General features: G+C 36.3%; 1 protein-coding gene across 1 annotated transcript in view; it reads right to left on the bottom strand.

Moving 5' to 3' along the window:
* PTPRN2 (protein tyrosine phosphatase receptor type N2) overlaps window positions 1-23,282 on the bottom strand; it is a 636,037-nt gene that overhangs the window by 347,279 nt on the left and 265,476 nt on the right. The window contains exons 10-11 of the mRNA XM_077789214.1: window positions 16,984-17,070; window positions 1,373-1,452 (exon numbers count right to left, since the gene is read on the bottom strand). Of these exons, the coding sequence (XP_077645340.1) occupies window positions 1,373-1,452; window positions 16,984-17,070 (167 nt within the window). The remainder of the gene's footprint in view (window positions 1-1,372; window positions 1,453-16,983; window positions 17,071-23,282) is intronic.

The following is a 23,282-nucleotide window of genomic DNA, read 5'->3' as shown; positions in this document are numbered from 1 at the left end:
CAACTTTCACCTTTAATACTGTGAATAATTCAGTATTAGCAGGATTTCTCACCATCCTGCTCACTCTCTTTTCTAATTCACTTATAACTTATTCACTTATAACTTGAATGTTACAGTCCAAGCAGAGACCCTTCCACCTTTCCACCTTTTTTTCTTAGCCTTTTAGAAAACTAATACTTTTTTCCTGATCTCTGTTTCTTGCCTCCTAACCAATTAGTGATTCACCATTTTTCTGTTCCATATTCCACATCCTAAGAAACTATTGTTTTCCTTAGCAACTTCTGGGAAGATCTTGTCAAAAACCTCTGGCAATCCAGTCAGGCTCTACCATTAGCATCATATTTGTTGACCCTTTCAGAGAGATTCAATACGTTTACAAGACAGGGAAGATCATTATTATAAAAAAGCCATATTAATTTTTCCCAGGGAAAAAATCATATCCATTCATGAGTCACATAATTAAGTGTTTATTGTAAATTTGGAGTTCTGACAGTACACATCTAGGGTTTTTTACTGTTGCTACTCTTTAATCACCAGTTAACAAGATCCTTCTGCAATGCAAAGCGTTCTGCAGAGAAAAGTTCTGGTCTAGGAGCTACCCCAGTTCTTTCTGCAACTATATTCATCCATGGTGAAGCAAAAGGAGAAGTTAATTAATAGATTGGAACTCCTAGTGTTTATTTACATTAACTTTTCTTGTTTCTGTTTTCAAGCAATATCACAACTCATTTACTTCTGATTTTTAAAGCCTATCAATTGAGTAATTTGGAAACAAATCAGTCATCAATTCAGATACTTTGCAAAAATTGTTTTTGCAGTCAACAACTCCATAATACAGTTAATAGCCAAGCTGAAAAAGAGCCAATAGGAGTCCTTAGAACAGTGGTACTTACTCAGAAGCATCTTAATTCTAGAAATGTTACCTTTACTTCCAAGATTAACTTGCCATTGAAATAGTTGAAGCAGCAAAACAACAAAGGAGTATTTTACCATTTTTTGTTCCAGAAATTAAGGCTAAGGTGTAATAACATTTTTGTTCCCTGAGAAAAAGTATCAGAAAAGTGATAATCTTTTACAAATGACTAATGTGCTTTTATGTTTTTGACAACACTGAAGAGTTTTTCACCGCACTGGAACTTGATGACAAGCTTCTATTTCATTTTCTTGACAAACAAGGTAGTCTCAAACAGTTTTAATGGACTCAAAGATGTTAAACTTCAATTTTTTATGTGCCACTCACCTCTCAACTCTCTCCCCCTTTAAATGTCAGTGTTCTGGGAAAACAGGATGTGTCTGTGCTTTTTGCAGTGGTACTGACTGCTAAACAGACACATGGGTGGTCACAGTTTGGGAAAGGAGGACAAGGACTTACCTGCTTCTTTGGCAACATCTGCAGTTGAAATATTTTGGAGGTTTGAGTGCACTCGGAAGGTCACAGCTGGTCCCAGCACGCTGAAAGAGATTATTAAAAAAATGTAAAATTCATAATCAAGAGACATGGCATAATATCCCTTATCAAAATAGGTTTTTAAAGAGAACCTATTAAGACACCATTTAGCCCTCTTCCTTTTGCTTCATTAGCTACATTTGCATAAATTTTTATACCTCTTGTGGTTTCCTGTGTGTATTTTGTGCCCGTCTGAAAGAATTTCAATGACATTAACTAAACTTCAGAACACTTCTGTAAATACTATTCTTATTATGAAGATGGCAAAATGGAGGCACTGAAATTGTTATTCAGTCAAGTTCAGCATAGATTATCACTGGAATTCAGCATCCAAAGAAGATTACATGTATATTCACATTTTATATTCCCAATATCAACACAACTTCAGTTCCTGTTTTTACAACTGTAAGTCAGAGGGACAATATAAAAACTCTGAATATTTATCTTAATCATATTCTGCAAGAATTTGTGTAGAGAAGAGGTTCTGGACATATCTGATCCAATAGTTGGTTTTGACCAGAAAAATACCTCAAGTATTTATCGTTTGACAACAGAGGGGATCACAATTTTTGAGAGGAAAGTATGTGAATGTGTGAAGACCTTTCTCTGTGTAGCCTGATGGTCCTTAATGGTGCTAAAATCTATAAGATATTTACAGAGGAAGGTTAACCAGATTAACCAGATGTAGAATGGCAATGTACTCAGGGTTTCACCAAAAAATATCACTGTGTAATTTTAAGGAAAAATAAATCTGTATTAGTAATGTTGCATTCATTCTCCATCCCAATAAACATCCTACATGTACATCTGATGAAAGGAATTTCAGCTGTGATGCCCTTAAAACTACACTTAAATACTTATCTACAAAACGCATAAGAAAAATACACACAAAAATATAGTGAATGTATTATTAAAGAAAAAATTCTGGGGAACAAGAGACCACATAAATTATAGTGCAAGAATTTACAGAGGAGAAGAGCATAGTGTCTGAAGAAAAACAAAAATTAACAATATTTATAAAAGTTTACTTACCTAATATGTACTATGCAAGTTCCTAAGATTTTTCAAACTCATGTTATCAGTGAAAAGAATTACATTTATACTATGAAGAGCAGCCCTGCTTAGAAGGTGAAGTGCATGGGCTAGAACTGCTCATGTAACAGCTTTTGACTTCCTATAGCCGTGCCTTAGGAGAGAATGAAATCTGAAAAATTGCTGCATAAAAGAAATAACTTGAAAAATATTCTGTTTCAGGGCTTGAAATGAAGTGTTAAGTTATTCTTTTAGTAACATGTTCATCTCTTACAGTCATAGAATGGACTGCACTTAATGAAGTGTGCTTAATTGCATCACATATATCCTAGACAGAAATACCTTTAAACTTTTTCCATTTCACACAGAAAAAACCTTTTCTTAACTATAAGACTTTGCTTTGAGGTTACAAAGGGAATCCAAGTAAGAATAAGAATAAGAAATATCTTTTCATCTTTTACTAGCAAAGCATGCACTGCACACATTTTATTCTGGAGTTAACAGGGACTAACATTAATCAATCATTTTTCTTGAAGTACACTTGGATGGAGGGGAGAAAAATAAAACAGATTCTATTGTTAAAGGACTCTCTAAAAGCCTGGTCACTAATGGCCAAAATCAACTTCTAATAATGCCAGGCAAGTATAGAACATTTGTCAACATCATATTAATATTATGGATTAAAGCACTCAACAATTGCAAGTACTTTTTATTTGAGATAACAGCTTTGCAAAAATCCAGACTGTTCTGTCATTAACCCTGAGATTATCAACCATAAAATGCATCTGTTTCGGGATACCAAACACTGACTTCTAACTAATCTTGCACTGTCCTTTCTGTGTTGCCAACCTAAGAGAAATGCTGATTCCTCTCAGGTGCTCAGATATTTACAGTGCCATTAGCAACCTGCTTTAAATAAAAGCAGCATCACCCCAGTATGTAACTCTTGCATAACCAAGATAGGAGGGAAAGAAAAACCAGTTTCAGATATTCCCCCCAAATATTCACTGTATTACAGAACCTAGAACCAACACAAAATTTCGACCACAATGTAGTTACACTTCAGCTCTATCAGCAAAGACAAAAAGTTTCCTGCCCTCCTTCCCTTACTTGAATGTTTTACTTTTACCTCTCAGCCACTCCCCACTCCCTCCCACTTACCTGCCCTGCCCCACTCCCAGCAGTCTTGCACTTCCTGGCATCAATTAAATCCCACAGATTAAAATTGGGATAATTTCAGTGCCCAGGCAGTGAGAGACAGGGATTGCCAAGGAGTGAAGCCTGCCAGCAACCATCCCACTATTTTCTACTGACTCCACCTGGATAATCCAGGAACACGGGAAGATCTGAGCCATGCCCACAACAGTGTTGCCACAAGTGTTGTCATTTCTCCTCACTGCTCAGGGAAAACAAGAACAAAAAACAGGGCAAGGAAAAAAATTCCTTACGCAGGTGGGATGATACCGAGTTAAGACCATCCTTTTGCAAGAAAGAATAAATCTCAAAATCATTTAAAACACCCACTAATATGTTGCTCTGTGGGTCATTGTTTTCCTCTACTGTAGCAATAGAATTATTGTATGTTAGAAATCACCTGAGCACCACAGCAGCCTGGCTTCACTAGGAATATTTGCAAAATATAGAAAACAAAGTGGCTTTTGTTACAACTTCTTGCACATTGGCATTCTGTTTATTTAAAAGCAAACAAAAGACCTTGAGATTACTTGGTCAAAATTGCATTTCTGCTTGATGTTTTGGGAACTGACTGCTTCAGGAGCTCATAAAATGAGATTTTTCTCATGGGGGCTTCTGGCAAAAGCACTCAATAAATAAACATTTCAATAACAAAAGATGCTCTTTAGGGAATTCCTCACTGTTCATTATGTGTTGGATGAGAACATTTAAACAAAACCAGTAATTATTTGACTGCAAAATATTTTTAAAATACTTTTTAACAAGAGGTCAAGCAGCCTGAAAAAGGGTTTCAAGATGCATAAAATGCAACTTTGATAGGAAATTTGTGTTGGCTAGATGAGACTGCTTTCCTGTGTCAGACCCTCTGAAACCTGGCTAACATTAATGGCAATTGTCTTCAAATTGTTCTAAATACAAGGGCTCACTGAGGTGCATACATTTGTTTTTAAGGTGATGAATTGCAAGCAAACCATTCCCACAGACAAGGGAAATGCTGGGGGAGCTGGGACATCACCCCTGCTGTACCTTACCCTAACCAGCACCCACCCATCTGGGCAGGAGAAAACACTCACATAGAAACCACATGGACCAGGCTGAAACCTCACCCACCTCTGACATCTGCTGCAACTGAGGTTAAAAATGTTAGGCAGTATTTTTTGTCTATCCCTGTCCTACTATAGTTACCTGCTACTACAATTACCCCCAGGTAAATCTGTAGTCACTTTTTTCTGGCACAAATGAACTTATACTCACTCAAGTGAAGATTGTGAATTTTAGAAGGCATCTGGACTATACAATGTAATTGCACTGATCACTTTTTCCTTATACTTTCTGAATTATTTTTTTTAATAAAGGTAAGCAATTCTGGCTTCAAGGATAAAAAATAGTGACTTCTCCCTGCACAAAATTTAATGTCTGTTGCAATGACCTGCTACATTTATTATTTGAACTTTACCAACTAATTACCCTCCCCCGCTGGCTGTCACAACTTTTGCCTTTTTTTTTTCACTTACAATAATGTTGCCTTCAGTCATAATAAGGGTTTTTTAACAAAGACATTCTAAGCATATTGCAAATTGTCACCCTTATGTGCTGTTGTCTTTTATTCTGTTTACTAGAGATGAAATAATTACAGTGTTTATACCAAAATGACTTGAAGGTTGATTGCTGATTTAATAATATCCCCTCCCCTTGGGTTTATATTTCCCATCTGAAGGTGGGAGGGTGCACAGCACACACAGAAACAAAGAATATTCTTTGTATAAAATAGAAGTATTTCCTTTTGTTAATTATTTTACAACAAACAGCATTCTTATATTTTCCCCGTCAACAAATGAATGATCTGAATAAACAGAGCTGGAGCGTGATCAATATGGCAAGGTCCATATCACTTTCAAGCCGTAGGTTATAATTATATTTATGAATGACAGGATTTGAATCCCCATAAATGATGTAGCAAGCTTTGCACGCCTGCTCCTCTCCCTCGTGTGCACGTCCTCCAGCATCACGGACCGCGCCTCCGCTGAGATGCAGGCGCAGTCTATCGTACCCCCTAGTGGAAAAGGATTTCTGAAACAAGTGCCAACATGGCTCTGTGCACTCTTGAAGATGAGACATAGAGCCAGATGGAAATGATTCGAGGTGGCATCTCATTTTTAAGACACAGGCAGAGTGCAATTTCTCAAGACTGGAGGAAGATGAGGAGATAAGGATTGGCTATTTCCAACATGAAACATTCTCTTAATGAGTCGATTTAATAAAACAGGGCTTGCCTTAATAAAGCTTAGATTTGAAATTAAAGTCACTACTTGTCTATATGTTCATTTCAAAATCCTTTAATCTCTGGAGGTTAAGAAATGCAATTAGTAACGCTCCAGAGGACTATGCAAAGCAAATTTTATTGCAGTGAAGGTAATTGTCTCAGGAAACGTTTGGTGGGCTTGAACTAATGACTTGCAATGTGTACACATTTCAATGCCTTCTGTGTTTAGGAATTTGAAGCTTATGTCCATTGTTTATATTGCACTGAAATCTCCTTTTCACCTTCTCAATTTTAGAAAAATTAAGATGCTCATGTTACTGTAAATGTTTTATATATTATATTTAGAGGTATATAAACATAGTTATGTCAAATCAAATCAATGGGGAAAAGCACATAATTAGCAGAGGCATCTTTATACTACAGTATGTTTCTACAACATGATTTACAGAGAAAAGCAAAGGCAGAGAATTTCAGCTGGACATTGACACATAATACATGAATGGATTAAGATATGTACATAGGCTGTCTTGTTCTCCTTCTGATACTCAGGGTAGCTGTAAATCAGTTGACCACTTGATTCAAGTTTGACCAACATTTTTACCAGAACTCTTGACCAGAATTTATTTTGTGAAGCATTGCATCATACTGTATTTAAATTACAGAAGCAGATACCTGACTGAGCTTCAAAGATTCAGGAAAGCTTGCAAAGGATGTGTTGTGCTGACCTGCTACAAAATAACATCCCTGAACTATTGAGTAGAGAATTATTGATCATCACTCAGACTTAATACTAAAAAGACACACATCTCTCACTCTTTAATATCTTTACTGTTCAAAGATTTGCTTCACTTTGCACCTGGACTGCAGAAATATCAATGTAGAGCTATATGTATTTTCACATTCTTATTGACAGGTATGTATGTACAGCCAGTGATCAATTAAAAAAATCTTTTTCTGTTTTAGCAAAATGAGTTTTTTAAACCTTTCTCTGTAAACTCGCAACATGCTCCCTAAAGTGCAGAATGGTGCACAGTGTTCCAGAACACCCTGCAACACAGCAAGTATAATATTATCTATTTATATTTATATCCTTCATATACACTAAGCGTGAACAATTTGCACCATTCTCTGAAGTGTTCTTGCACTAAACAGTGCATAGAGAGAGAAAGTTAAAGATTTGTTGGACTGGCATTCCACCTGGTGTTAGACAGTGACCAGGAACTAAAGATGGAAAAGCAAAGTCCCTGCTAAGGGAAAGACACTAACAGCAGTGCTCACCAGGTAGTGGCTGATTTCATATCACCACTTGAATTTCATTAGAGGGGTTTCCACCAGGCAGCTGGGAGGCAGAACAGGTAGACCACAAAGATTAGAAAGACTGACAGTTTCAGAGCAATCACATCTGGCAAATACAGCTACATGGAAACAAAACTTAGGTCTGGATTTGATGGTTGCAGCCCAGATTTACTTCTGCAAGTTACATTCTTCATAAATCAGGTAAGGCCTTGGGCACTTTGTCGTGCCCTCTTCTCTCCCCCTGACATGAAAAGCACTGAGGAGTGACTGCACAGGGCAGCATTTCAGTGGCAGAGAAGAGGCCACGACAAGGTGCTCAGATAATGACACACTACTGGCATTAGAGTAATTTCCAGACTGAAGTCACAGGAAAGGGATGACTGGTCCAGAAAGGGACACTTTCCAAAAACAGCAATCTATGTCTGGTGAGTCTCTGATACTGATACTAAAAGATGGAGCTTTAATTATTTTACATTAATCATTAATTTTGTATTAATCATTTAATCTAATGCATCAAAATCGTGCTAAGTACACTGATCCTAATTTACATTGCAAAAGATGATGAAAGAGTATTTTAAAGATTTTACAACTTGCTTCATCTGAGGTGAAGATTATTTTGCTAAGACTACAATTTAAATGATTTAAAAAAGAGACAACGCTTAATTTAGAGATTGATGCTACACTCAGTTTGCCCTATTTTTATTCTTCACAAAATGCAACTTTTGATGATTACTCAATATCTATGAATAATTTGCAGAGTTTTAAAATAATTTTTCTATTAATCTGTCACAAGCCATGAAACTTGACATTTTCACCACACTGAGTACATGAAAGTTGCCAGCTTTGCCTGCCATGCAAATAAGGTTCTTAATTACAGTATTTAAAAGAACAAACCATACAAGTGCTATAATTTCTTATGGTAAAAAAAACCCAAAAAACAACAACTGTTTGGACCCTGTGAGGGTGGAAAAATGGTCTCAAAAAGCTTCTTAAATGTACAATGGTTTTTCTTGCACTCCCCAAGGATTAAGCTGCAGGATAAAATTTATGTCATAAAAAAGGAAAAAAAAAACATTCTATTTATATTTCCTTTCTCCTTCTTTATACCTTTGTATCTGCAAACAGCAGAAATTTTTCATTTTCACTCAGTAAGCCTTCAATGCATTTTATTGGCCTCAGCCCTACTCACCCTTTACACACCTGAGTTGTTAATGGAACTGGCTGAAAGCACATAGAAAATTTGTCTGCTGGGATGACAGGCACCTTTTGCCCTGCTTGCACAAGCGACTTTCAATCCTTAATGAGGAGCATGACTCACATGTTAGGGTGGCTACAGAGGTACAGGTTCAGAATATTCAGAGCTTTGATAGGATCCATGTAGGACACAAATTGCTTGCATCAGTATTAGGCAGCACAACCAAAGACCAAAAGAAAAAAAAAACCAACAAAAAAAAAAAAAAAAAAAAAAAACCAAAACAAAACCAAAAAAAAAACAAAAACAAAAAAAAAACACCCAAACTTTGCAACAGTCTTAGTTCAAAAGGCTACCAAATTCTGAGTGCTACAACCAGAGCTCTCCTGATTGTCTCCATAAGGACCTGTTGGCTTCTCCTTTAGCTCTGAGAACATCAATGAGATTTGTTCTTGAGGCTGCCCTGCCAGCTGTGAGGTAGAGATATTTCCTTGGCAAAGGAGCACTGCAAGTGGAATTTATTGGACTTCTTCAGTTGCACCAACAGATGCATATTTGCTCTGTCTTTATGAATCTTAAGGAATACAAACCCTTCCACAGGCAGGTTGTAATTCAACTTATTGACCTGTTTATGCAATATTTACTGGCTAGGCTGTAACAAAAATGCAAAAGAATTCTTTATATTTTTTTCCCCTGGGTTAGCAGGTCTGAATGCTCATGCAATCCAACCACCCAGGTCACAAAATGAAAGTAAAAAATGTGTGTTTGTACTTCTAGGAGAATCAGGCAGCCAAGGGCAGGAGGATCAAGACAGACATAGACATAAAATACTTTTTATATTTCTTCTAAGAGGTTATTCTCTAAGCAAATCCCAACATGAAAATCTTTTTCTCATTTCTAATATTAGGAATTCTATTTGTGGATGAAGCTTTAGTTCAAGAGTGAGAATCACAGTTCTCTGTTTCTATTCTCATATGTGTCATCAAGTCCTGTGCCATTTTAGGGAAAATGAAGAAAACTGCCTTGGGTTTCAATCTACCCATCTGCAGAATGGAAATTATTACCTGTTAATAATATGTGAAGTGTTATATAAATCAAATGCAATGGCACACACTGAATGACTTGCTTGAAATAAAGGAGTAGATCCTGCCTACCCTGTAATGTTATGAACTTTGATTTTATTAAAAAAGGAATATGATGGCATTCTCAGTCACACAGAGAAATGTGTAGTAGAGAAATATGAAGTTAAAAAATGTTAGACTTCAGAAGTTCACATATTTGTAAAAACCCTTTCTTGAGTAGGAACCTAAGAGTTCATGGAAATATATCAATAACAATGGATTCATTCTGCTCTTGATTACAAAGGTGCAAATCCTCTGTTTTAATGAGATGAAATGTTGTAATGGAAAGCCAAGCACCACACATATTATTTTTAAGAATCTCCTTAGATTTTTATTGTCTTTCTCTTTTGTAACCTAGAATTCATAAAATGCTGGAGGCCAAAATCCTTCCTGTTACTTTAATGACTTTTATATTTTTCTAGGAGGAAAGTTATAGTGGAGAAGGCAAAATTATCTTGGTTATATGCACATTCATTTAAGAAAAGAACACAAAATGTATTGTACCTCAGGGGGAAAAGCCACAAGACTAATGTAATGCTAAGGTTGTGGAATAACTCATTTTTAAGTAAGGAAATGCATCGTTTAAATTTTCACCTTTTTTTTTCCTTATCATCATTCCTCTAAAAAGTGATGAATCTTTATATTATAAATTAGTTGTCAAATAAGACAATATGTACCAGAAAACACAATGTAATTTCTTATAAATGCCTGCATGCAATGAGTTATAGCAATACATTTTTCACATAATTTGTTTCCCAGACTCATTAAATCTGTGGGAGAAGTCAACTTTGAATAAAAGGGGTTCCATTATTTCTGAGCTATGCTTTTATAACACTTTAAACAAGATTATGTCAAATAAACACAGTTATTTTTTTGCTATTTAAATTCAGAGAGCAGATGACAAATACTGCTCAACTTTCTTGAAAGGTCTCTCTTTTTATTGAGACTAAGCATGATACAGTTCAAAATGAAATAAAAATCTTGCTTAATTTCTGGACAATAAATGGAGTGGAAATAAAAAAAATCCATTTCTAGTTAATGAATGAGAATAGGATGAGTTACAGAACATTCCCCTCAGTAAATCTAAATGACATAGACAAGAGAATCCAGAATCTGCCAATCTGGAAAAAAAAAACTTTGCAAGAATATTAATCCACAGATGTTCAACATACCAGAAAAGATTAACCACACCAAATCAAGGAGAATGGAATAATGGAGAATCTGCACAATGGAGAATCTAATAAGACCCTGTGTTACCTGTCCTACCACTGCTCAGTGGTTAAATATAATCTTCCCTCACACTGTCCTGCCTCTCAATAATTTCCTGAGTTGTTCACATTTAGAGCATACACACACCACATGTCATAACCCATCAGCACAATGGAGTGAAAATGCCAAGTATTGTTCCAGTGTTTAGGTTCTGGATGACTGAATATGATTAACTGGTTGATTGAATTTTTCAGGTGTTATAAAAGTACCATGACAAACAATGAACAGAACCTACAGTGCATGATTGGGACTCTACAGCCAATGCATGTCTTTATAATAGGTGAGGCTGGGAGATCCACTCCCCACTCTGCCTGCCCAACACTTCCAATTTGGAAGTGTTTTAAGCTTATCCAAACTTTCACCACTTGGTTTGATTTTCAGATATCTTCCTCAGTTCAAGTTCTTTTCATTGGGATGGTTGGCTGGCTTTTCAAATTGTATTTATTCCAGCCCAACCGTTCCAGCTCTTCCTAAGAGCAGGGATAGTCATCAGCAGGGTTTGATTGTGTAAGGCCTGTTCTTTGAAAAGGAGGTGCAAAATGTCTCTAACCCCAGTACTTGGAAAGAAGAGATTTGAAGTATGAAAAGAATGTGCTTGTAACTTGTCTTCATGATAAGCCTTCCAAATTCAAGCTTTTGTTAAAATCACTGTTAACACAAAACTGGTAAAAAAACATGATTAACACTATGGATGTGCTACTGTATGGCAGGAAAAATCTATCTTCAAACACAGAAATACAGCCTTTCTTTTTAAAGTGTTTTTTTTCAGTAGGATCCTTGAAATACAAAGATGGATGGTAGTCAAGTAGTAAAGAAGACTAATATCTTCAGGGATCTTAATTTCAATTTTATCAGACTTCAGGAGGTATGTTGTAAAAGAAGTATGGAATAACAAAGATTTAAAGGTCCTGCTGTTACTTTAAATCCTGTTGAAATCATTCACTTCAGACAGACTCGGTCTCAGTTCATTTGAGGGAAAATAAGTAAATAAAAAAATACATAAATTACTGAAATTATGTTAAAGGTCAAACACCATTGTCTGAATGAAGAGCTGATTCCTGGGACTGCAGAATGCTCAGGGGATGGAATGCTCAGCAGATTGGAGTCAATGGGATCTCTGTTCCAGTCAGGGTAAGTTCATTTCAGAGGAGGCTGAGTAAGCCATGCAGTGAGACATCACGCTGGACACCTCATAGTGGTAAAAGCTTTGGCACTAATCTTCTCATGCATAACTCCAGCTCTGGATAGTCCTAATAAAACCCCATAGCTCATATGAGTTAAATATATCAATTCATGTTTGCCAAGCATTTTGATAGTGGAGTGAAGAGCACTATAGGAAAAAAAAAATCCAAACAAAACCAGAAGGAAATGGGGTTTCTGACCTCAAAGCAGAATCTGAATAAAGTGCAATAAATAAAACCTGAAGCCACACATTGAACAATGAAAATAAAATAAAACATTGAAGAGCTACTCATTAACTGAGGATTTCTTTTCTGCTGATGAATAGAGCATTTGGCTGTAGAAAAATATATAGATGTGATTCAATATTTCAGAAGTCTATCATAATTAGTGTTATTCAAAAGACTGGCCATCTGAACAAAACAAAACAAGAAAATGGCTCGAGTTCAGTCCAAAGTAATTTTTTTGTTTATTCTTATCACCTAAATAAGTCAAGCTTAGTTAATATTTGAAAGTAGTTATTAGTTTGAATTTATAGTATTTTCTTTTCAAAATGTGAAATCACATAGCTATGTCTGCTGCAAAATTTGAAAGCTATTTTTCAGCTGAAGTCTTCATATGTTTAACCTGAATTTTTCATTTTTTATGTAATAAACTATTTCAGTAAACACTGAATTCACCTGTAGTCCCAGTGTGGGTAGGGAGCACTGTGAGGGGAAAGCTGAACAACCAGCCTGAATCCTGAGTGATGGAGATTTAGACTTTGAAAGATGAGGGATTTGGTCTTTTAACTTAGTTTTGGATGCACAATATAAATGCATCAATCCATGATAGGGGAAGAGTGGTTAAATGTAATGGCTTTGCAATCCAGGACATTAAATTAGATAATAAGAATCAGTCTTTTCAACTTAAAAAAAATCTACTTATATTAGCATTTCAAATTTAGCCTAAGTGTCCTGCTCACTCTTAACATTATATATATAGATTATATGGTTGTATAGTGAATTGTTACGCTTCAAAACAACAGTAGCAGGTTGAGATTAATGTAGTTTTATGGAATGAATAAAGAATGCTCTGCTAGAGGTTTTCTGCTGAAAAATTATATATTAAAATAGAAATGTTGGTTAAGTTAGCACATCTTCTGAAAGTTCAGTTTTTTGAGTACTGAGTTTTGGTATATTAGAAGGCAAAAATGAGGAAACTGTCATTAAGATAAATGGGTGGAGGAAGCTAAAGTGGAACAAAATGGAGGAAAAAGAGACACCTAGAGCAAAAGATCTTCAATGGCAATTGGGAAAATCATATCAGTCTAGAGAGAATGTAATATTCAGCTGAAAATCTCACTCTTACCTGGAGGCTGTGAGTGGAAGGATATAAGGCCTGAAATACTATGAAATCAGAATAATCTGTTTTCTTTCCATACAAAGGTAGTCACCTAAGGTCAGAGCTGATACTTCCCCTTTACAGTGTTGGCAGGAAATACCCCAAATGTGAGAACATAAAATACAAATTCAAAAATTATTTGTATTCTCATCAGAAACCAGTTAAGTCATTTATGCTCTAATCAATGACTTTGACTATTAAGTCTGTGTCCTTTCCACTACTTTCAAAGTTGAGCTTGGAGATTTTGACATCTTTCTTATATTTGGATGTTTCTTGATAAAGTTTCATGTTGTGAATAACTCAATTACAAGAAGAAAGCCAATGTTGCAGATTGCAAAGTCAAACTCTTTTTAAAGAAAATAGATATAAACCCTCCTAAACATAAGTACCCCTCTGACTTCAATCCCTGATACCAGTCCAACAATCAATCACCAGGGGCATTGGACACCCATAATTAGATTATAAAATCATAACTATAGTAATTTTACGTCTGCTTGCATAATTACATCAGCATGTTAATATCCTTTTAATGGTCTCTAATGATGGAATAAGAAATAATGGAATTTATTTGACAGCTACATAACCATTAACAAAACATATTAAGCATAACTATTACTCCCATAAAGATTCTGTCTGTATCCAAAAGTGACAACTAACATGTTGGGTCTTATTTTCAACGTTGAAATATTTCCAATTATGAATTCCCTAAATCTATTCCCACTAATCTGCTTCACAGGGTGAGCAGAGTTTTTGTCAATGTGAACTTGACAACAAATCAGCTGTAGAGATGGACTGAATGCTCTGAAGATAAGCCTGGGGATATCCTGTGAACTGAAGTCTATCCTTAAAGTTGGCAGACAGAAATTTCATCTTCTGTGAAAGACAGAAGATAAAATAAGCTGATGGCTACCAAGCACCAGCTAATCAAGAGCTAACACAGGGTGTTGGATTCCTATCCATGGCAAAAGCAATTGATCACTTACGTAACTCCAAAGCACAGGGAAAAACTAAAAATATAGGGAAGAGTGAAAGATATTTGCAGACAAAACTAACCAAAGGCAGTAATTTATTAGTGAAGCAGTTACTTAAAATTTTCTCTGTTTGGTTCTTTTTTGGATTTTTGGGGGTTTTTTGTGTGTTCTTGTTTGTTTGACTTTATTTTTCTGATGAAAGGACTATAAACTGATAACTGAGAATTTAAAGAATTTTAAAAGAACTCATCTTTTACCCTCTCTCCTCAGTTCTCACACCATTCCTATTTGATGTGATGACTTTGTCTATACTCTCATATTAACCCTGTGATTCCCATTAATGTCATTACTCTGAAATGTTTGCAATGATCTAAAAAAATCCAAGTCTACACTGTTACTTTCTAACCTTGGGAATTCTTGGACAGAAAATAGAGAATTGAGAATTCTAGACCAAGTAAATACTCAGGTCAGAGTTAAAGTAGGCTAGTATGACAAATTCTCACCCCTTTCATAACTCCTCTTTCCCCAGGCTGACTGATAGTTTTTTCTACATAACTTCCCATTTTTACAAAAAAAAGAATCTTTAAAAAAGAGGGTACTTTTATCCACCAGTGAAATAAAATAAATCGCCCATGATGCCTTAGCCCAAGTAAGAAGCATATTTCCTGATATGTCAGTGGTGATTATGGCATGACATCAGGTTTTTCCTGGAGCCCCTCTCCATTAGGCCACAGAGAAGATAACCAGAGTACTCAACTTTGTAGTTTTCCACTGATAGTCGTGCAATGGCAAGAAAATAACTACAAAAAGTGTTAACTCTTTTTTTGGCAAGGCCTTTGTCTAAAGCTTCTACTACTGCTTTATCTACTAGTCAGGTCCACCTTCCTTTAGTACTTTATGGGCTTAACTTGAGTCAAAGCATCTCATTCTCTTGGACAAAGAAAATTTACTATGGATGAATTCTTCACTAATTTGAGATTTAGGATAACCCTTAACAGACTTACAGATTTTTAAAAAGGCAAAGACTGGTAAAAACATTGTATGGATAGAAAGAATGCTCAGTCCTGATTGGACTTCCTGTAATTCATACCACACTTTTAAGGTACTGACCATAGAAATATTTTCAGTACAGTCACATGACTGTGTATTAATAGATGCAAAATAGGCAGCTAATTCTGCACATTAAAAGAAAGGTCAATCACAGCTGGCTGTACCACTGGAAGGATATTTTTCATTAGAGAACAAGTCTACAGCCTATCAATTGCAATGTGTTGTGATTTATCAAACAATAAAAAATAACAAAAAGGCTTTATATTAAAAATTAGAAAGGTAGGTAAAAGTGCTCTTGTACTGTAAATAAATGAAGTTAATGAAGCTGAACCCACTGATTCAGCAGAGAAATTGTTCCATGGGATTTCTCCTTTAAATGTGCAATAGACCTTATCTGCTAGTGTTCAAAGTCAAGTTCTTTACAAGAAAGAGAATAGAATTTCTTTTTATTTTCAATTTAAAAACTCATTATTCATACAAAAAATGTATTTCATGAGATACAACCAAAATAAATTAATCAAAATAAACAAAATATGGAAATATTTTCCTTTTCAATAACTAAAGCCAATACGTATTTCCAGGTTTCTGAAAAGATTTTCTCACCAGTAGTCATTATCTCCATACAATACAGTTATAGAAGAGGTAAATTTTTTTCCTTTTACAATCAAGAATAAACACTTCCACTAAAGACGAAACATCATCAGAGTATGATTTTAAAAAGAGTATTAAGCAATTAATTTCATTCTGTTAATGAAGATCAAACAGTAGCTGATGGCAGCACAGGTGAGGCTGAGAAAGATGCTGCAATTCAGCAACCCAGCTCATGGGCCAAGGCAAGTAATCCCAAACCTGCTGAAACACAGGCAGGAGCTGGATGCTACCCAGACATCAGTTATTTCCTGTGTGCCCAAAATGTGACTTCTTTTCTCAAAACCTTCCCACAGCTGACCCTTCTTTTCAATTACCTTTACATCAAACTCCTTATGTTCTATGCAGAGAGGCTGAAGTATTGTGAAATGCCTTCAGAAAATCCTCAATCTAAAAATCTTCACTAGACATGGCAGGTCATAACCTCCTAGTTAATGAGATTAACAGGCAGAGCATTCATCAGGATGATTCATAGGAGGAAAACCAGTGTTCAGCATAGCTGAACTCCCTGTGACTTGTTAAATAAGTAGCTGACCAAAAAGCATGACCTAGTGTGCTATGTGCCAGACTCAAAGCCAGGCACCCAAGTTTTTATCTATCTCTGATGTCTTTTTTCCCCCTGGCAATTCTGGGTAAAATGACCCTTCAGAAGACTTTCCTTACCTATAAATTTTTAAATAAAGTTGGTAGTATTTGTATGGCATTTGGAACAGAACATTTTTCCCTATGAAAGAAGAAAAAAATTTCATTCTTTCTAATTTTCTCAAAATACTTTGTTCCCATGTGTAAGTAATGTTACAAAGATCATCAATATTCTTTTTTCCCCTCCTGCCCATTCTTGATTTTGACAGTAAAGATCAGATATTTCCTTGTAAGACAAACTATTAAAAAATGAGTCATCCAATAAAACAAAAAAGGAGAAAATACCATGTACATACTTGACATCATCGAAGACACTCATCTGCAGCTTCAGGAGATCTGCCACTTCCTTTATTAACTCCAAGCCCTTTTCCACACTTAGGGGGCTGTTGAAAGGGAGCAAGAAAACAGAACATTAAAAAAATGGAACTCATCAATACTTGAGAGGCTAAAGGTCCCAAAAGAGTTATCACCTTGGCCTCTTTGAGTCTGAAAGCCACCACTAACTGTATTCCTGTCACATAGTGATCGTGATATCAAGGGAATTGGGATCAGGTGCTTCTTCAGGCATGATGAATCACCTGAATTTTCCAGCAATAAGACAAACAATAAGGTGCAAATGGAATTGTTAGGAAGTGTAATGGGCCCATGATGCAGCAACCAGTTCATCTCAGTCCTCAATAAAAAATGTAATAAAGTAAAAGGACAGAAAGAAAGAAAAGGATTGACGAGACAAGGAGGGAAACAAACAATGAAAGTCAAATTGCAGGCTCGGTATCAAATGGACAAGTGAAAAGCATATTTTTAAATTCATTAGATTTTAAAATGAATCTTTGCACAGTGAAAGGATACAAAATTATTATGAATTTGAAAGTAAACAATGGAGCAAGACACACAGTCCAGAGGACACTGATTAGATACATAGGATTTAGTTTAGTGTGTGCATACACTGCTGACAGAGAACCCTTTAAATCTTTTTAACCTTTGTCAATGCCACATTTACATTTTTTTAATTTAGAAAACAGGTTGCAATCAAGCCTAACACAATATGACTGCTATCATTTAAAAAAGCATTTATCCAGATGCAAAATTTATATTTGCAAAAATTTCAGGTGATTAGGGCTGATACAAGTCCAAAGATGTATTAAGAACATTCCATCCCTAATACAAAGATCCTACCTTAGTTGTTCAGTACTGTGGAACCAAATAAAAAAGTATTAAATAAAAAAAAGATACAGAAATTATATAACAGTGTCCAGTGAAACAACAGAGACAACATTCTCTGTCTAAATTATGGTCATAGATTTATTCTCAACATTGTTAAAGCCCCAAAGACATAAAATTATACCTTACAAGCATATCTAACTTATGCCACGGTAAAGCAGAAACAACTTTGCTGAGATTAACCCACAGGAAAAAAAAGGTTCTGTATTTGTTCCTTCAAGGATTTATAATAAGTAGGAGAAGAAGGTGTCAAAAAAAGCATGTAGTATTAGACACAATCTTTTCAACAAGACTAAGGGAAAAATATTTTTCTCAAAGCTTTTTTCAAAGGTCACTATTTCTACCTCAGAGTTAAAGCTTTTTGATCTAATTTTACATCATGGTAATTCCTTGCCACTATTTTATTTATTGTCTGCAATGAACACTGGGTTTGGGTTTTGTTTTTGGTTGGTTTTCTTTTTGGATTTTTTTTCACTGGTTTCTGCATGCACTGCCCTAAGGGCACCTCTATTTAAATAATGGGATAACTCATGTGGATCTTGGTTAGGATGGAATTGCTCAGCCTCCCTTCATGCTACTAGCCCAAAATGCTCAAGAGACCTCCTGTCACACAACCAGAGGTAGCCCCTCAAGGCACCAGATAAATATAGAGATTTTCTAGATTTCTAAGACAGAAATGTTCTTGTGTGAAAATAACAAAAGGATCTGATTGATTGTGCAAGGGGAAAAAATGTACTATAGATTATTCATAAAACTGTAATACTTCAAGAACTGACAGTGGATAGAAACGTGATTATTCTCATCACTATGAAAGCAGATTGTCATAGTTACTCTGGGGTTTATGTGTTAATTAAATCTTCTCTCCCAAAGAGGTTGGCTTAAATTTTACAGAAATGATTGGTGTCAGCAAGTGTGCTTTTACTGCAATAGCAAGTCTGATGCAGGCAAAGGCTGCTGTGTCCATTGGTGTTGCTTTTTAACCAGAGCCTCACTTGCAAAGCTCAACCTCCTACTTCCAGCTTACCCCTCCCCGCTCCTCTGAAAAAGCTTTCCCCAGATTCAAAACCAAGATATGCTGCAGCAAGCCAATGCAGCAGCAGTAAATGGGGGGTGTAATCAGAGCATTTAAATGCTACAAACCAGCAATAATGCTGGAGGGGAAATGGATGAGAAAGTGGTGCAGCAAGCCCATTGTTTTGCAAGCCTGAGCATCCAAGATCAGTCCTAGTAACTCTCATGAAATATCAAACTCAAACACAAAGGTTCGCATACTCAGATGCAGTTTGATAGGCTAGGAAATTATCATTCATAATAGCTCAGGATAGCTGCAGGATGAGCATTCTATGGTATCAATACTATTGCTGATCCCACAGTCACATTTGAGGATTCCCATTAAGAATGATTACAATCACAATATTTTCCAATGCAATTTTTCTAACTTCCCAGAGCTGATACAATTTAGTACTGTTTATTACAGTTCTATGACAGCTGTGTTGTAGGACAGGAGACTATTCAAAACCTTTCTTTAAAAATGCCGGGCCATGAGTTTCCATGCTCAATTAATGCTTTACTTCTCTTTAGTGTTTAATTTTGCTCATTGCCGCATGGTTTTTATGGTGATTGCCTTTAACTTTGTTTACATGGCGAGAATCACATCATTTCCACCAGCACAGTGCTAACCAAACTGGCCTACCTTGTAACAGCACTGTTCACCATCACCCATCTAATTTCAGGCTTTCACAAGGACAATCTTCCAAACATCACCTGTTCTCCCACCCATAGCCCTGCCACTCATCCTCAGTGCAACCACTCAATACTTTTAGAACAGATGATTTTGTGATCTTTCACATACTACGCTTAGTTCTCAGCCTGCTCAATTCAGTCTCTGTATTAGGGAGTAGGGTTTTTCATAGAAATATGTCTTGTCTATTGACTGTGAAGGTTCAACAGCTATGGAATTAATTCAGCAGGATGTGTTAAGACAAACCAAGAAAGAAAGACAAAAAAATAAGTGTTGAGATAAGGCGCAAATAGTGAGACACTCCAGACTAAAGTTGTAACAGTAGAAAGAAAGCTCTCAGACAACCCTGACAACTGAAATATCTCATCAAGGCCAAAGACTTGGAGAAAAATTGTGGGTAGGGTTCACACTGCTCGGTCTGATCTGTCAAGATGGTCACTGCAGTTCCCAGGGGGGATCTGGGAACTCCTTGGGTGCTGTTTGGTCCTTGCTGGCACCCCAAGCAGTACAGCACAGAGGGATCCCTGGGCTGTGGCCCCTCACATTCCAGGGCCAAGACAGGTCCAACTCAATGCAATTTTTCCAGGAGTGTGTGATAAGGCATTTCAGTACACCAGTAACAGTGAATCCTCAAGAGAGAAATCAAGAGATAGGCCTCAGAGATACAAAGCATGAGCTGGTAAAGAAACAATAGTAGAAGAAGGACCTTTCATGGATGCTATTTACATTTCCCAAATTCTCTCTTGAGGTTGGCTAACCCCTTCTATGTCCAGGAAAACACATGGTTTCTGCAGTGCCTTTAACACCCAGCTTGAAGGCCACTGGAATTGGCTTCCACATCACAGCATGCTCAGCAGAGTTCAAGTGTTTGGACAATATTCTTGGGCACATAATGTGATTTTTGGGTGTCCTGTGCAGGGGCAGGAATTGAACCTCATGGGTCCCTTCCCACTGAGGATATCCTATGATTCTATGATTTGATTTACCACTACATTTTTTAATTCCTTGAAGGTTTCTGATCACCTTTGGGCTAGATTTTGGCCTTAGGAAGAGTCAACTGCTGGATGGCAAAGCACCTTTTTGCAGATGATATAAAATTGCCAGCCCGAGACAGTGCTTACTTTGGGTTTTCTACCTTTGCTCTCATTCCATTTGCTGTAGATTTCTCTTTTGCACCTTCTTTTAAGGTAAGTAATAACAGCAGCTAAAAGAAAATGTGATACATCTCACTGTTTAAAATAATTCTTTTGAGGTCCTTTTTAGGTTTTCATCTCCAGTTCTCTTGGAAGATGAAATGAGAGTCAGAAAATGTATAAAATTAATGTATAATGTACTTCCTTCCATTGCTTTATTTTCTAATACCATCTCTATCTGTGAGTGCTACCCTGTTATTTTTTTAGTTGATAGATTCAGACCCTACTGCATCAGTAGCAGAACTCTGTCTCACTCAGATGCCAATCTCTATCTCATATTATTGGTAGAATAACTTTGACACACTAATGACAATGAATAAATAAGTGGAGAATTAAATATAAATATTTCCTTTGGGGTTTATAAAGATACATAGATTGATAGATATAGTTTCAAAGTCTTTCAGAGTGTCATCTGCAAAATATTTCACTACTGCTTTTGTTTTAGCTCACTTTTCAGGGCAGGGCTCTTGCATTATTATACCTCCTGGATAATATGGCTTATATCTCTGCTAAAAATAGCCAATATTATATGGCAGTACTGCATTATCCCTTCAGATGAAATTACTCCCCAGCTCAGCTCAAGACTCTGACGTCATGATTTAATGTCACGACATAGCCATGAAAACTTCTGTAGCCAGTTTAATCATGTCAAAAATAAATCATCCAGTTCAGATCTACTTGGTTGACCTAAAATAATCCTGAGCCAATTAGCTCCCTATAAGTTCATTAGGAGTTTGGTCTAACACAAGAAAAAAACAAAAAAAAGCCCCAAAAACCAAACAAAACAAAACAAACAGCCAAATAAAAAAAGGCAGGATCTAGCCTATAAAGCTATCTTATTTAGAGATGAATCTGAAATTAAAACACATGAATAAATATCTCTTAACTTTAATGTGAGCTGTTGAGCACTTCTGAAAATTAGTGCAATCCATTTAAATGTTCAAGAGTGGATTTGGAAGCCCAACTTTATGTAATTGTCAAAGTGTTTCCACAAAGCGTACTGGACATTGAATACCAGAAAATTAGATTGTCTGGTGAAAATAAGATTTTGTATCATCCAGTGTCTAGGTCCCTCCCAGTGAGAAAGCTGAAAACAGAAATATTTTAAGGAACAATCCACTTACAGAGGTAATTTAAATAATACTGCACTGAATTATAATCTTCCCCTGCTATTGACTATTAAGATTTAACTTTTCAATTTACAAGAAAAATGCAGTGATGAGAAGTAATTTTTAGAATCTGCTCCAAGGAAGTTGGCACAGCTTAGAACAATCCCATTAAGTGAGTTTCTCCTCAGTTCGAGATACAAAATGTATAGTAATGCTAGCATTTTTTTTCCTTGCCTGTCTAAACAATCCCACTGTCTTCAGTGGTTTTATACATAAATGAGAGAATACCTGTAGCTAAACAAGTGAGAAACAGAATATGTCTTCATCTAGTAGAGGTCTATCAAGTTACCCCAGTCAAGACAATTTCTTATCTGCAATTCCACTGTCCATAAAATGAAGGCAATTATACCAAAATTCCTTGTCAGCTGCCTGGTATTTTTATATAAAAGACAATAATGTTATTATTTGACTTGCATCCATTATGGGTCTAAGAGCAGATGCACCAACACTATTGGGTCTATATACCACTCCCTACCAAATATGAAGGAGATGTAGTAGCAAATACTACGCCTCCTGAAAATTAACTTAAAAATTTCACTTATTCCCCCTACCAAAACTTTTGTTCCAAACAGGGCCTCTGACTGGTTTTAGAGCACATCTTGCTGATTTTAGAGTATATTTGGAGCATCCTGATCCCAGTGAAGTTAACTTCAGACTCACTGGTGAGTTAGAAGTCTTGCTAAAGGCCTGCTGTGGGCAAATAGAGTAGGAGACCAGTCTTATGGGCCAGGCTTGCTTCATGAATGGCCAGTTAGAGCACTTTAACAGAAAAGCAGAGCTGCATATTGGATGCTGATCTCAGAACCAGTTCATCTTCATGCTCCAATTCTCTGAACAATGTTACAAATGGATTCCACGTCTTCAAGAAATTCCCAAGATTAAGTACAAATCTGATGAGTGAGAACAAACATTTTGAATAATGGCCTATTTTTGACCTGGACCTAATGATTTATGCATTCAAGGCTCAAAGTTTCCCCTTCTGGTTAAAGAACAAAAAGGAAACATGTAAATGAAGGCACAGGAGTTCTGTGGGGACACTGGCAGCATGGCCAGCTCTGCATGCTGAGATAAATGGAGCTCAAACTCTAATATGGGCCAGTGGACAAAGTCAAAGGGAACAAGAGGAAAAACAGAAGTAAACAATGATGAAAACTATATGTTCTGTATTTCCCAACATGCCTGTCAAAACAATCCCCTAAATTGAACCATTTTGGTAGCAAGAAATCTGATGCAGTTATACAGATGGCTTGATTGCTGGTGTTTGCCAAGCC

This window comes from Lonchura striata, chromosome 1 (assembly GCF_046129695.1).
Source record: "Lonchura striata isolate bLonStr1 chromosome 1, bLonStr1.mat, whole genome shotgun sequence".
NCBI lineage: Eukaryota > Metazoa > Chordata > Aves > Passeriformes > Estrildidae > Lonchura > Lonchura striata.
This window is presented reverse-complemented; position numbering and strand designations above follow the sequence as displayed.